This window comes from Ictalurus punctatus, chromosome 24, assembly GCF_001660625.3.
Source record: "Ictalurus punctatus breed USDA103 chromosome 24, Coco_2.0, whole genome shotgun sequence".
NCBI classification, from domain to species: domain Eukaryota; kingdom Metazoa; phylum Chordata; class Actinopteri; order Siluriformes; family Ictaluridae; genus Ictalurus; species Ictalurus punctatus.
In genome coordinates this window covers 19930343-19942842 of record NC_030439.2, presented here as the reverse complement: position 1 = coordinate 19942842, position 12500 = coordinate 19930343, and the positions used below count along the sequence as shown (strand labels likewise).

The 12500-nt window shown below is 46.6% G+C and overlaps 2 protein-coding genes across 6 annotated transcripts in view; one reads left to right on the top strand and one right to left on the bottom strand.

Annotated features, from left to right (window-relative positions):
• Positions 1 to 12500, top strand: part of hdac5 (histone deacetylase 5) — a 95096-nt gene that overhangs the window by 67659 nt on the left and 14937 nt on the right. For 4 of the 5 annotated variants that reach the window (XM_053675202.1, XM_053675201.1, XM_053675200.1 and 1 more), the window contains 6 exons: positions 113 to 244; positions 445 to 557; positions 4781 to 4900; positions 4987 to 5203; positions 5332 to 5537; positions 5947 to 6231. In XM_053675202.1, the coding sequence (XP_053531177.1) occupies positions 113 to 244; positions 445 to 557; positions 4781 to 4900; positions 4987 to 5203; positions 5332 to 5537; positions 5947 to 6231 (1073 nt within the window). The remainder of the gene's footprint in view (positions 1 to 112; positions 245 to 444; positions 558 to 4780; positions 4901 to 4986; positions 5204 to 5331; positions 5538 to 5946; positions 6232 to 12500) is intronic. The other variant, XM_053675199.1, reaches the window with a different exon arrangement.
• Positions 6584 to 7609, bottom strand: LOC128629056 (snake venom metalloprotease inhibitor 02D01-like). Its single transcript, XM_053675204.1, has 2 exons — positions 7049 to 7609; positions 6584 to 7012 (listed from the first exon to the last, which is right to left on the bottom strand). The coding sequence occupies exons 1-2, from the start codon at positions 7542 to 7544 to the stop codon at positions 6969 to 6971; spliced, it is 540 nt and encodes a 179-aa protein (XP_053531179.1). The 5' UTR covers positions 7545 to 7609; the 3' UTR covers positions 6584 to 6968.

Sequence of the window (12500 nt, the reverse complement as noted above, 5' to 3'; positions counted from 1 at the left end):
TCCATCCATCTCTTACTGTATCTCTCTGTCGCTCCCTATCTGTGTCTCTCTCTCTCTCGCTCTCTCTCTCTCTCTCTCTCTCTCTCTCTCTCTCTCTCTCTCTCTCTCTCAGCATCGGAGCCCAATCTGAAGGTTCGTTCGCGGTTAAAACAGAAGGTTGCTGAGAGGAGGAGCAGTCCTTTACTCCGCCGTAAAGACGGCACCGTCATCAGTACCTTCAAGAAGAGAGCCATCGAGATCTCGGGTAAACACACACACACACACACACACACACACACACACACACTTGTACACAAACTGCACATTCGAGCGAACAACAGAAGTCGTCTAACAAGTCTTTAGATACAAAGATTTGATGGAACACTTGTTTAATTTTATTCCAGTAATAAACTGTTGTATACTGTATACGCGTGTGTGTGTGTGTGTGTGTGTGTGTGTGTACAGTCTCCTCCATGTGCAGCAGCGCCCCCGGCTCAGGCCCCAGCTCCCCCAACAGCTCCAACAGCGCCATCGCCGAGAACGGTTCCAGCGGCTCCGTCCCGAATATCCACGCCGAGGTGAGCCGCACTCAGACAGCTCAAACAGCTGTGACTCTGCCGTACAGACTGCGCAGAATAACCCGCGTGTGTTCCGAGCCCAGTACCTGCACACAACAGGCGTGTGGACAGACAGATTAGCAAACACGCCCATTTATGGCTGTAAATCTGCGCTCGACTGACGAGACACGAGAAAATAACGTTGTCAGTGTCCGACACATCATTCCATTTTCTCTCTCAGGTAGCGGCAGGGACGAAACCAAATGTTGAAGCCCGGTACGTGATTGATAAGGGTCGGGGGCGGGGCGATACGACAAGAATATCATATCACGATATTTCAAGGCATTTCTACGATACGGCATCCACGTGCTTGTGTTTTGGGTTTCTATCGCTTTTACTGTTCTATTGTGTGCACCTGGGCTTTAATCTCTGGATTTCACTTCCTAGAGTTTAGTTCCTGGACTTTAGTTCCTGGGCTTTAATCTCTGGATTTCACTTCCTAGAGTTTAGTTCCTGGACTTTAGTTCCTGGACTTTAATCTCTGGATTTCACTTCCTAGAGTTTAGTCCCTGGACTTTAGTTCCTGGACTTTAATCTCTGGATTTCACTTCCTAGAGTTTAGTTCCTGGACTTTAGTTCCTGGACTTTAATGTCTGGACTTTAGATCCTAGAGTTTAGTTCCTGGACTTTAGTTCCTGGGCTTTAATGTCTGGACTTTAGATCCTAGAGTTTAGTTCCTGGACTTTAGTTCCTTGGCTTTAATCTCTGGATTTCACTTCCTAGAGTTTAGTTCCTGGACTTTAATGTCTGGACTTTAGATCCTAGAGTTTAGTTCCTGGACTTTAGTTCCTGGGCTTTAATGTCTGGACTTTAGATCCTAGAGTTTAGTTCCTGGACTTTAGTTCCTGGGCTTTAATGTCTGGACTTTAGATCCTAGAGTTTAGTTCCTGGACTTTAATGTCTGGACTTTAGATCCTAGAGTTTAGTTCCTGGACTCAAATTCTTGGTCATAAGTTTTTGAATTTTAGTTCCTTAGTTCCTGGCCTTTAGGTTCTTGGTGAAAGTCTATGGGCTTATGTTCTTCAGCTACAGAACCTGGCCATAGGTTCCTGGATTATAGTTCTTGGTCTTAAATTCCTGGACATAAATATCTACATTCATGTTTTTCGATGTGTGATGGCTTTACAGGTCTCAGCGGAAGCCCGTTTTAGCCCTTCTCATCGTGGTTCCCATGGCGACAGCATCCACGCGCTGGTGTTTTGGGTTCTATCGCTTTTACTGTTCTGTCGCGTGCACCTGTTCTGCGTTACACTCGATTGTCACGTCCCGTCGCGAAGTCTTGCCTTAATATTATCGTGCGGTTCTGTTTCCTAGTCCCACGTGTTCGGGTTCCGACTCACGCCCGCTTTGTTGGTTTTACGGTTGCGGTTCTTCCTCGTTCGATGTGTTTCGACCGCCGGCGTGAAGCTTTTTACGACCATTTGCCCAAATGAATCCTTCCAACAAAAAACAACAACAACTGGGGAGAAAACCGGAGTAAAGATGTGAGAGGAAGCGCGGGCGGATTTGTGACGTCACGCGTGAAACGGGTCGTCCATGGAGTCGATTCTTCAGGATTCTTCAGTTCCTCTCGGCATGATTACGGTTTAAGAGCGTTAACGTTTTTTTAGCCTGCCGCTCAGGAGATAAGATTTTGCGCGCGCGCGTGTGTGTGTGTGTGAGTGAAATGGCTCGCAGAACATTTCGCCCGAGGCGCACAGATATAGTAACTCTAATGACGGCGTTGTTAAGCGCGCTTGTTTTGTTGCCGCAGTCCGGCTCGTGTGCTTTTACGTCACCGTTGTCATGGGGTTGAGTAATTGTTTGGTTTTGCCAATCTGTTTTATTTCCTGCCTTTGTATTTCCGCACCCAGCGCATTTATATTCCTGAGCCTAAATCAATCCGCTTTATGGCTTTGGGAGGAAGGGAGGGGGGAATAAAACCCAGCGCAGTCAATGAAAGCCCGGCGTAAGTGGGGCAATAAATACAGCACACATCAGACCTGTCAGCTGGCAATTTTCTGCCCCCTGGTTCGCTCGATCGCTGCCGTTTTCGTCTTTCTCCGCCCATGACATAACCAGAGGCTCGTTACCGGCCTCGGCTCCTACGTGCGTACGCGCGCGTCTGCGCGTACGCGTTCACTATCCTGCCCAAAAATAGCCGGCGGAGACGGTGAGGGTTACTGCACCACCGCCGCCGCTACGCCCGGGCCGTGCGGAGAGCAGAGCTCTGGCGTCATCGGCGCCGTGAACAGGCCTTGAACCTTTCTTCTCTTTTCTTTCTATCTCTAATTGGACGGGGGGGTTTTTTTCGCAGTGGGATGTTTGTTGAGTCAGAGCCGGAGTGACGTCAGAGCCGAGCGGGCCGAGCGGATCGCGCTCCGCGTCTTCGGGCTGATTCACACAGACGGAAAAGGAGCTTCGTGCTATTTTTTTTTTTTTGTTCTTGTTTGTGTTTTTTTCTTTTTGAAACTCGGTGAAATAATGAATAAGAGCGTGCTGCTGAATGGTGGGACGGAAAGAAGAAGAAGAAGAAGAAGAAAAAAAGATCGCTAGGAATGAATTAGCCTTTTCATTCACGGTCTCCCAAACACACTCTTCCGCCGTTCCCCCGGCCGCGTCACGGATCTAAATGCAGAGACGAATAATCGAAGCTGGGACCGGGTTCTCTGTTTGCGGAGGAGTTTAATTGGGCGTCACGTCGAGTTTCGTTTCTCACCGCTCGGTTTTGCGTCACCGTAGTGGAAAATCTCGCGCATGCTTCCTACGTCTGTTCTTCCTCTGCTTCTTATTATTATTCATCTGGTTATTATTCTTCTCGCCTGTGCCCATGAACTCGAGGCTCACCACGCCTCCCCGAGTCCTGGTCCTTGCACATCGTCACGAGGGCTTCCGTAACAAGGCTTTGTTCATTTGAAGGGATTTGGTGACACTTTTAACCTTTTAACTACGTCATCATCAGCGTGACTCAGATCTTCCTGGATTCATGGGATGATGCAGAAATTCAGCATCAGTGTGATAAGGTTTATAAATCTGTAGTAACAACAACGCAAAAAGAAAATGTGGCATAAGTGTGATACTAGTGACTGAGGCTTAAGTTCCTGAACTAAGTTCCTGGAGTAAATTCTCTAGGGGTAAGTTCCTGGATTTAAGTTTTTGGGCTGAATATTTTTATTTAGATCCTGTACTAAAGTCCCTGGGGTTAAGATCCTACGCTTATATTACTGGGCTTTAATTTCTAGATTTCAGTTCCTAGGTTTAGTTCCTGAAATTTAGTTCCTGGGCTTTAATTTCTGGATTTAAGTTCCTAGGTTTTGTTCCTGAATTTTAGTTCCAGGATTTAAGTTCCTAGGTTTAGTTCCTGGGCTTTAATTTCTGGATTTAACTTCCTGGGTTTCATTTTTTAACTTTAGTTCCTGGATTTAAGTTCCCAGGTTTAGTTCCTAGACTTTAGTTCCTGAGCTTTAATTTCTGGATTATAATTACCCAAGTTTTAGTTCCTGGGCTTTAGTTTCTGGATTTAACTTTCTGGATTTTAGTTCCTGGGCTTTAATTTCTGGATTTAAGTTCCTAGGTTTAGTTCCTGAAATTTAGTTCCAGGATTTAAGTTCCTTGGTTTAGTTCCTGGGCTTTAATTTCTGGATTTAAGTTCCCATGTTTAGTTCCTGGACTGCATTTCCTGGGCTTTCATTTCTGGATTTAAGTTAAACGAGTTTAGTTCCTGGACTCAAATTCTTAGTCATAAGTTTTTGAATTTTGAGCTTAAATTCCTGGTTCAGGTTTCTTAGTTCCTGGCCTGTGGGTAAAGTTTATGGTCTTAAGTTCTTCAGCTACAGAACCTGGGCATACCATAGGTTCCTGGATTATGGTTCTTGGTCTTAAATTCCTGGACATAAATATCTACATTTAAGTTTTTGGGATTTAGTTTCTGAACGTAAATTCTTGGGCAAACTTGCCTGGGTTTAAGTTCCTTCTTAGGTTCCTGGATTTCATTATTGGATTTTAGTTCCGGGGCTTTTATGAGAACATGTAGGTGTCTCTGCTCATCTGTCAGTCCATTGAGCTCCGCCCCTTGGTTCCAGTCGTTCTAAACAGCAGCGTGAGCATTAGACAGGATTTATAGATGTGAACTGGTGCAGACCCTCAGAAGTTCATTTGTGTGTGTGTGTGTGTGTGTGTGTGTGTGTGTGTGTGTGTGTGTGTAGCAGTTGCGTTCCCTGCACCAGTCTCTGAACGCAGACGGAGCGGTGAGCCCGCTGAGTCTGTACACGTCTCCGTCTCTACCCAACATCTCTCTGGGTCTGCCGGCTAACGCGCACATCACCGTGAGTCCTGCACCACACCGTCTTCGCCGTCGTACCTCGGACACGATCGTATCGTACACTCTTATAATGCCCGTCTGTCTCGTCAGGCTCCTCAGAAGCTCGGGGTTCAGCCGGAGGCGGAGCGGCAGGTGCAGGGGGTGCGTCAGGGGGGCGTGTTGGGGAAGTTCGGCAGCGGCTCGTCCGTGTCCGTGTGTCTGGACTCGGAGCCTCCGTCGGCCCCCAACAGCCACAGCAGCCACAACTCCCTACTGCAGCACGTCCTCCTGCTGGAGCAGGCCCGGCAACAGAGCGCGCTGCTCGCAGGTAACACACACACACACACACACACACACACACACACAAACGCATCGCTATACACATATATTCAGATACTGGTTATGAACACAGAGTGAACATTAGCAGTAGTGTTAATAGTCCCTCGCTCCTCGCAGTGCCCATGTACGGCCAGTCGCCGTTGGTTACGGGTGAACGGGTGTCGAGCAGCATGCGGACGGTCAGTAAACTGCCGCGGCACCGTCCTCTGGCCCGCACGCAGTCGGCTCCGTTACCGCAGACCCCCCAGGCGCTGCAGCACCTCGTCATCCAGCAGCAGCACCAACACTTCCTGGAGAAGCAGAAACACTACCAGCTCAACAAGGTAACACTGAGTTACTGCAGAACGCTAGTGAGCGTAAATAAATACCTATGCGAAATAAGAAATTAGCATAGGGTATAAATATTGGCACCTCTATCATGAAGATGCGGGAAAACATACAGTAGCGGCTTGACCTCTGACTGTTACAAAGCACCGAAACTGGAGACCCCTTCCGTAAATGTTACATCGACCTCTCCTTACTTTAAGAAAGCTTCAGCGTATCAAAGACGTGGCGTGTCCCCTGCGAATCAGATGTTGCTATAGAAACAATAACGTACTCGATCAGCTGCGTTAATACAGACCTGCGACGCGCAGCTGCGCTACTGTCGGAGCTGCTGTTCTAGAAAAATGAATCAACACCCTTCTGACCAATCACAATCCAGAATGCGAACATTTAACATCTCTCAATTAGATCCTCTCCAAAGGGGCGGAGCTTCCAAGACCACCCCCGACCCACCCCGAAGAGACAGAGGAGGAGCTTACCGAGACGGCGGAGATGACGGAGGAGTGGGGGGAGGCGCCCGAGCGTGTGAGGGAGGGGCTAAGCAAAGAAAGCTCGGGCGAGACGACGCCCCCTTCCGAGCGGGCGGTCCCGCTGAAAGGCGAGAGCACGGAGAGCGACCTTGAGGAAGAGGAGGACGAAGATGAAGCCATCGAGCTGAAGGAGTGCGATGAAGAGGGCGACCCCTACAGGCAGGTGAGCAAGGGGGAAACTTTCTTTTCTTGTTTCTTTCTTTCTTTTTATTTTGTGCAGCTTTATTAAGGTGTGATGAGACGATATATCGGTGTGGAAGCTTACCGATGTTAAGATTAAGTATTAAATCTTATGAAATAATCATTTAAAGAATAATAGAAATAAAATGCAAAGGTGAAAGCAAGCATGTTTTAAGTCCTAGTTTTTTCCCCCTATATAATTTTCTGTACCGAAACGCTGCCTTTTTATGGCTTTTAATAAGTCGAAAGTGGTAAACGGATCCCGTGATGTGTGTACGCAATGTCCAGTATTAATAATGTAGAAATGTCGCAGACAGCCGGAACTCGAGCGTCTGGTGCTGCGTAACAGCGCCTCTGAAACCCTGAAAGCGTTTTTTTTCTTTCTTCCAGCACTTCTTCGATCTTTGAGCGCTTTTTCCGTGAGCGTAGCTGCTCTTTGTTATTTCATCACTCAGTCCTGCTGTCTGCTATATTTGGCTCTGCTTTTCCTCTCTCGCTCCCGTTCTGTTCCTTTGTGGAACGTCCTTCAACCTTTGCACTTTAAATCGTTGCGAAACCGACGCTGATGAAATTGGGGCCTTGCTGACGCACGTCGCCGAGCTGCGCTGATGTCTGTCCTCTGTCTCACACAATGCTGCAGCCCGAGTGTGACACGTGTCCATGTTAGCCGTGTGTGTGTGTGTGTGTGTGTGTGTGTGTGTGTGTGCAAACAGTTCAGCTTTAATCAGAGAGAAAAGAGGGAACTTTAGGTACACAGGCCACACCTCCTTCACTGGGACTGACAGGTACACAGGCCACACCTCCTTCACTGGGACTAACAGGTTCCCAGGCCACACCTCCTTCATCTCCTTCACTGAATCTGCCAGACAGGCAACTGACAGAGAGAAATACCTCCTTTACTGTGACTGACAGGTACACAGGCCACGCCTCCTTCACTAGGAATAACAGATATACAAACCACACCTCCTTCACCGGGACTGACAGTAGCACAGGCCACGCCTCCTTCACCGGGACTGACAGTAGCACAGGCCACGCCTCCTTCATTGGGACTGACAGTAGCACAGGCCACGCCTCCTTCACCGGGACTGACAGTAGCACAGGCCACGCCTCCTTCATTGGGACTGACAGTAGCACAGGCCACGCCTCCTTCACTGGGACTGACAGTAGCACAGGCCACGCCTCCTTCATTGGGACTGACAGTAGCACAGGCCACGCCTCCTTCACCGGGACTGACAGTAGCACAGGCCACGCCTCCTTCATTGGGACTGACAGTAGCACAGGCCACGCCTCCTTCATTGGGACTGACAGTAGCACAGGCCACGCCTCCTTCACCGGGACTGACAGTAGCACAGGCCACGCCTCCTTCATTGGGACTGACAGTAGTACAGGCCACGCCTCCTTCACTGGGACTGACAGTAGCACAGGCCACGCCTCCTTCACCGGGACTGACAGTAGCACAGGCCACGCCTCCTTCACCGGGACTGACAGTAGCACAGGCCACGCCTCCTTCACCGGGACTGACAGTAGCACAGGCCACGCCTCCTTCACCGGGACTGACAGTAGCACAGGCCACGCCTCCTTCACCGGGACTGACAGTAGCACAGGCCACGCCTCCTTCACCGGGACTGACAGTAGCACAGGCCACGCCTCCTTCACCGGGACTGACAGTAACACAGGCCATCTCAATAACTATTTTCAGGTCACTTCAAAGTCTGTCGTGTATCTTAAGAAAAAAAAAGATCTTTATAAGTATATGAAGTGTCAGCCTCTATCGGGTTGGGGGCACTTACTTATGTGGAGTGCTAAAGTGGTGAGTTCACTAGGTAGTGCGCACTCCGTGTCCCCTATCTAGGGCACTAACATGGATCTGTGATTATACGGTGTGGTGATGGCGGCGCTGGCCCAGTGAATCAGGAACCCGTGTGTCGCTGCGCATTCATTTGCATAACATAAGCTCAAAGAAGTCGCTCCGCAGTGGGGTGTGACGCTCGGCGCTCGTCTTAACACACACACACACACACACACACACACACACACACACACACACCCTGAATGAGGGATGAATGAGAGAGAGCGAGAGACTCCTCCTTCTCCCTGAGATCATTGAGGAAAAAAAGTCCAAAAAAGCATTAGAATTCATACCGCATCCTCCTGCTGCTGCAGCAGACACACACACACACACACACACACACACACACACACACACACACACGCACACACACGCCCTGCCCTATGAATGGAAGCGTCCATCTCTGACTCATCTCTCCAGGGTGAATCATCGCCTCCTCTCGCCCCCGCCTCGTCTGCCCTGCACTTCACACCCAATCACAACCCACCAGCTCTGTGTGTGTGTGTGTGTGTGTGTGTGTGTCTGTGTGTGTGTGTGTTAGGCATATTACAAAGCATTAGGGGGCGGCGTTGTTGTATATCGTTGTGAGTTTAGTCATCTCATTGAGACAGCGTCCTCTAAAACGCCTTTATGGTCAAGCACAGATATTAGACTATTGTGCGTGCGCACACACACACACACACACACACACACTCACACACTCACACACTGATACAAAATGTGTGTGTGTCTGCTTCTCCACTTGTCTCTCCAAGTGCCTGGAATACAAATGTGATCCTACACACCCTCTGAGGATGGAGAGGGAGGGGCGAGAGATATACAGAGAGAGAGAGAGAAATGCAGCATCTTTACTAAATAAGCAGAGGAGTGTGTGTGTGTGTGTGTGTGTGTGTGTGTGTGTGTGTGTGTGTGTGTGTGTGTGTGTTTTGAGAAAACATGCCACGTTCTTGTTTTTTTTTTTCTTTCCCTTTTCTCGCTCACTAGCAGTGATTCCAGAACCTTCTGAGAAACCGAAGCTCACGATCCTGATTAACAATATCTCACTCTTAGCTAGCTAGCACTGCAACAAAAGGTTCCTGAGTTCTTCTGAAAAGGTTCTTGGTTCCTGGATTTCTGAAAATAGGTTCCCGTGTTTCTTTCATTTCTTCAAAAGAATGTTTCAGAGTTATGATAAGGGTGAAAAAAAGTCCCTGGGCGTGTGAAAAGGTTCTCAAGTTCTTGATAAAAAAGGTTCCCAAGCTCATGAAAAGGTTCTTCAGTTCCTGAAAACGGTTTCTGAGCCTGTGAAAAGGTTCTCCCTTTCCTCAAACAGTTCCTGTGCTTCCTGAGTTCCTGCATTTCTTCACTTCCTGAAAAAAATGTTTCAGAGCTTGTGAAAAGGTTCCTCAGTTCCTGGAAGAAGGTTCCTCAGTTCCTGGAAGAAGGTTCCTCAATCTGATAAAAGGTTCTCCGGTTTTTGAAAAGGTTTCTGAGCTTCCTGAGTTTGTGGAACTATTCATTTTCTCGAAAAAAAAAAAAAAAAAGTTTGAGAGTTCATGAAAAGGTGAGCTTGAGAAATGGATCTTCAGTTCCTAAAAAAAAAAAAAAGAAGAAAAAAAAGGTTCTGGAGCTCGTGAAAAAGTCCTCCTGGAACCATTCCCGAGTTCTTCCTAAGTTCCTCAAATGTTGTAAGAGGTCATGACGAGGGCTGCTTGAGTTCCTTCAAGTATTGCTTGGTTTATAAACAAATGGTTCCAGAAAAGGTTCCTGGAATCCTAAAGAATGGTTTCTGGCTTCATCAAAAGGTTCTTGATTCCGTGAAAATGAAACCCAAATACCACAAATACCCAAATTGGAGACTGTGAGGACCTTCCTACTAACTTGGATTTAAATCATGGCTCCTGTCCTTTACACACACACACACACACACACACACTTTGTATCCGTGTGTGTGTCTGCTTCTTCTCCACTTGTCTTTGCAAGTGTCTGGAATACAAATGTGATCCTACACACCCTCTGAAAATGTAGAGGGAGGGGCGAGAGAGATGTACAGAGAGAGAGAGAGAGAGATGCAGCTTCTTTTCTAAATAAAGAAGAGGCTATGAAGGAAAGTGTAAGAGTGTGTGTGAGTGTGTGTGTGTGTGTGTGTGTTTGTGTGTGCATGAGCTATGTGTCTTGTCTCGCACATTGAAAACACGCCATGTTGTTGATTTTTCTCTTTCTAGCTCGCCAGCTGTGTTTCTGCTGAGCTTCTGGAACCTTCTGAGGAACCGAATCTCGTCACCCTGAAGACGTCCGCTAACAGCGCAACAATGGCTTCCTGAATTCTTTGAAAAAGTTCCTTGCTTCCTGTTCTTGGAGTCTTGAAACATCTATTTAGTTCCTGGATTTCTTCACGTCCTAAAAGAAATGGTCCTAAGCTCATGAACAGATTCTTCAGTTTCCGGCTCCTGAAAACAAGTTCTCAAGTTTGTGAAAAGGTTCCTGAGTCCCTTTAAAGGTTTTACGAGGTTATGAAAAAGCATGGAAAGGTTCTTTAGTTCCTGAAAATGTTCTTGAGCTTCCTGAGTTCCTGCATTTCTTTATTAACTGAAAAACGGTTCCCAGGTTCATGAAAAGGTTCTGATATAAATTCTGGATTTAAAAAAACAAAAAAAACAAACAAAGTTTCCCAAGCTCAGGAAAAGGTTCTTTAATTTCTGAACAGAGGTCATTGCCATGTTCTTGAGATAAATAGGCCACGCCTTCCTGACTTGGACCAACAGATAAATAGACCATGCATCCTTCGGAGAGCCCTTGATGATCAAAGTTGCTAGATTGCATTTCAACAAGGAGTTTTTTTAGTTCTTGGGAAAAAGTTCCTTAGTTCCTGAAAACCTTCCTGTGTTTCTGAAATGGTTCTCAAGTTGATCAAAATGTTCATCATTTCCTAGAATTCTTATGAAATCTTTAAGAGGATTTTTGAGTTCCTTAAAAAAATCATTGCTTTGTTTAAAAAAAAAAGAGAGAGAGAGAGTTCCTGAAAAGGTTCTTGTGATCCTTAAATGGTTTCTGGGTTCATCACATTTCTTTTTTTTAAGTTTGAGTTCTGTCAAACGGTTCCTAAGACCCATAAAGGGTTGCTGAGTTCCTGAAAAAAAATCATCATCTTCTTCTACTTTTAGTTCCTGAAAAGGTTCCTGTGTTCCTCAGATAAGTTCCTGGGTTCCTGAGTTTGTGAATGTTTGTGGAAAGGTTCCTAAAAAAGTTCTTGAGACCAGGAGAAACTTTGCAGAAACTTTGCCTACTATCTTGGATTGAAATCATGGCTCCTGTCTTACACACACACACACACGCACACACACACACACACACACACACAGGATGATAGAAAGCAGACAGGACAGCTGTTTACAGCAGGAGAATGTGTAAGTAGCTTTTTGGCAGTTGGAGACGGTTCTGATGGTCCTGTAGTGGTTCCTGACGTTCCCTGACTTTCTAGCTCACTGAGCTGTGTTTAGTCTGTCCACAGCTAAATTTATACACACACACACACACACATTTTTTCTGCTTGGTGTCCTCCGTGTGATTCAGTACCTGTCTCACCATCTGTAAAGTATGAAGAGCTGAAAAAGGTTCCTGAGTGAACAGATTCCTGAGTTCCTGGATTCCTAAAAAGGCTTCTGGGTTCCTGAAAAAGATTTCTGAGCTTGTGAAAAGGTTCTTGAGTCCTTGTCAAAAGTTTCTGAGCGGGTAAAAAGGCTTCTTGGTTCCTGAAAATGTTCCTGACTTTGTGAAACGGTTATTGAGTTTGTTACAAGGTTCCTGAGTTTTCGGACTTGAGATGGCAGCAAGGTTCTTGTGTCTGTGAAAAGGTTCCTGAGCTTGATGCGCAGATTCCTGAGCTTGAGAAAGTTTATTCCTGGAAGAAAAAAAAAAAAAAAAGATTCCTTAGTTCCTGAAAAAGTGTCTGAGTTCATGAAAAGATTCTAAAGTTCATGAAGTGGTTCCTGAGTTTGTGAAATGGTTCCTGATTTCTTGAACAGATTCCTGCGTTTGCAAAAAAAAAAGCTTCTTGAGTGTATGAACGGGATCTTGGGATTGAGCAAGTTTATTAAGTTCCTGAAAATGTTCCTGGTTTCCTAAAAAGGCTCCTGGGTTGGTGAAAGATTCTTGAGTTTGTGAAAATATTCTTGAGTTTGTGAAAACGTTTCTTGGTTCTTCAAAGATCTTCTGGGTTCCCAAAAAGGTTTTGAGTTTGTGAAATTATTCTTGACCTCGAGGTTCTCGAAAAGTTCCTGGAATCCCGGAAAGACTCTCGAGTTTGTGGTAAAAGTTCATCGGGGTTAGGGTTGGCTCTCGAAAAGAGTTTTGAGGTTCTTGGGGGTAGAGTTCCTGTTAAAGGTTTTCGGGTTTCTGAAAAGGTTCCCGGATTGCCGAAAAGG

Coding starts and splice junctions, on each gene's coding strand:
- LOC128629056 (XM_053675204.1), bottom strand. CDS start 7,544: ATGAAGGAGGCGTGGCCTGTGCTACTGTCAGTCCCAATGAAGGAGGCG. Junction 7,013..7,048: donor TGTTAGTCCCAGTGAAGGAG/GTGTGGCCTGTG, acceptor CCAGTGAAGGAG/GTGTGGCCTGTGTACCTAAA.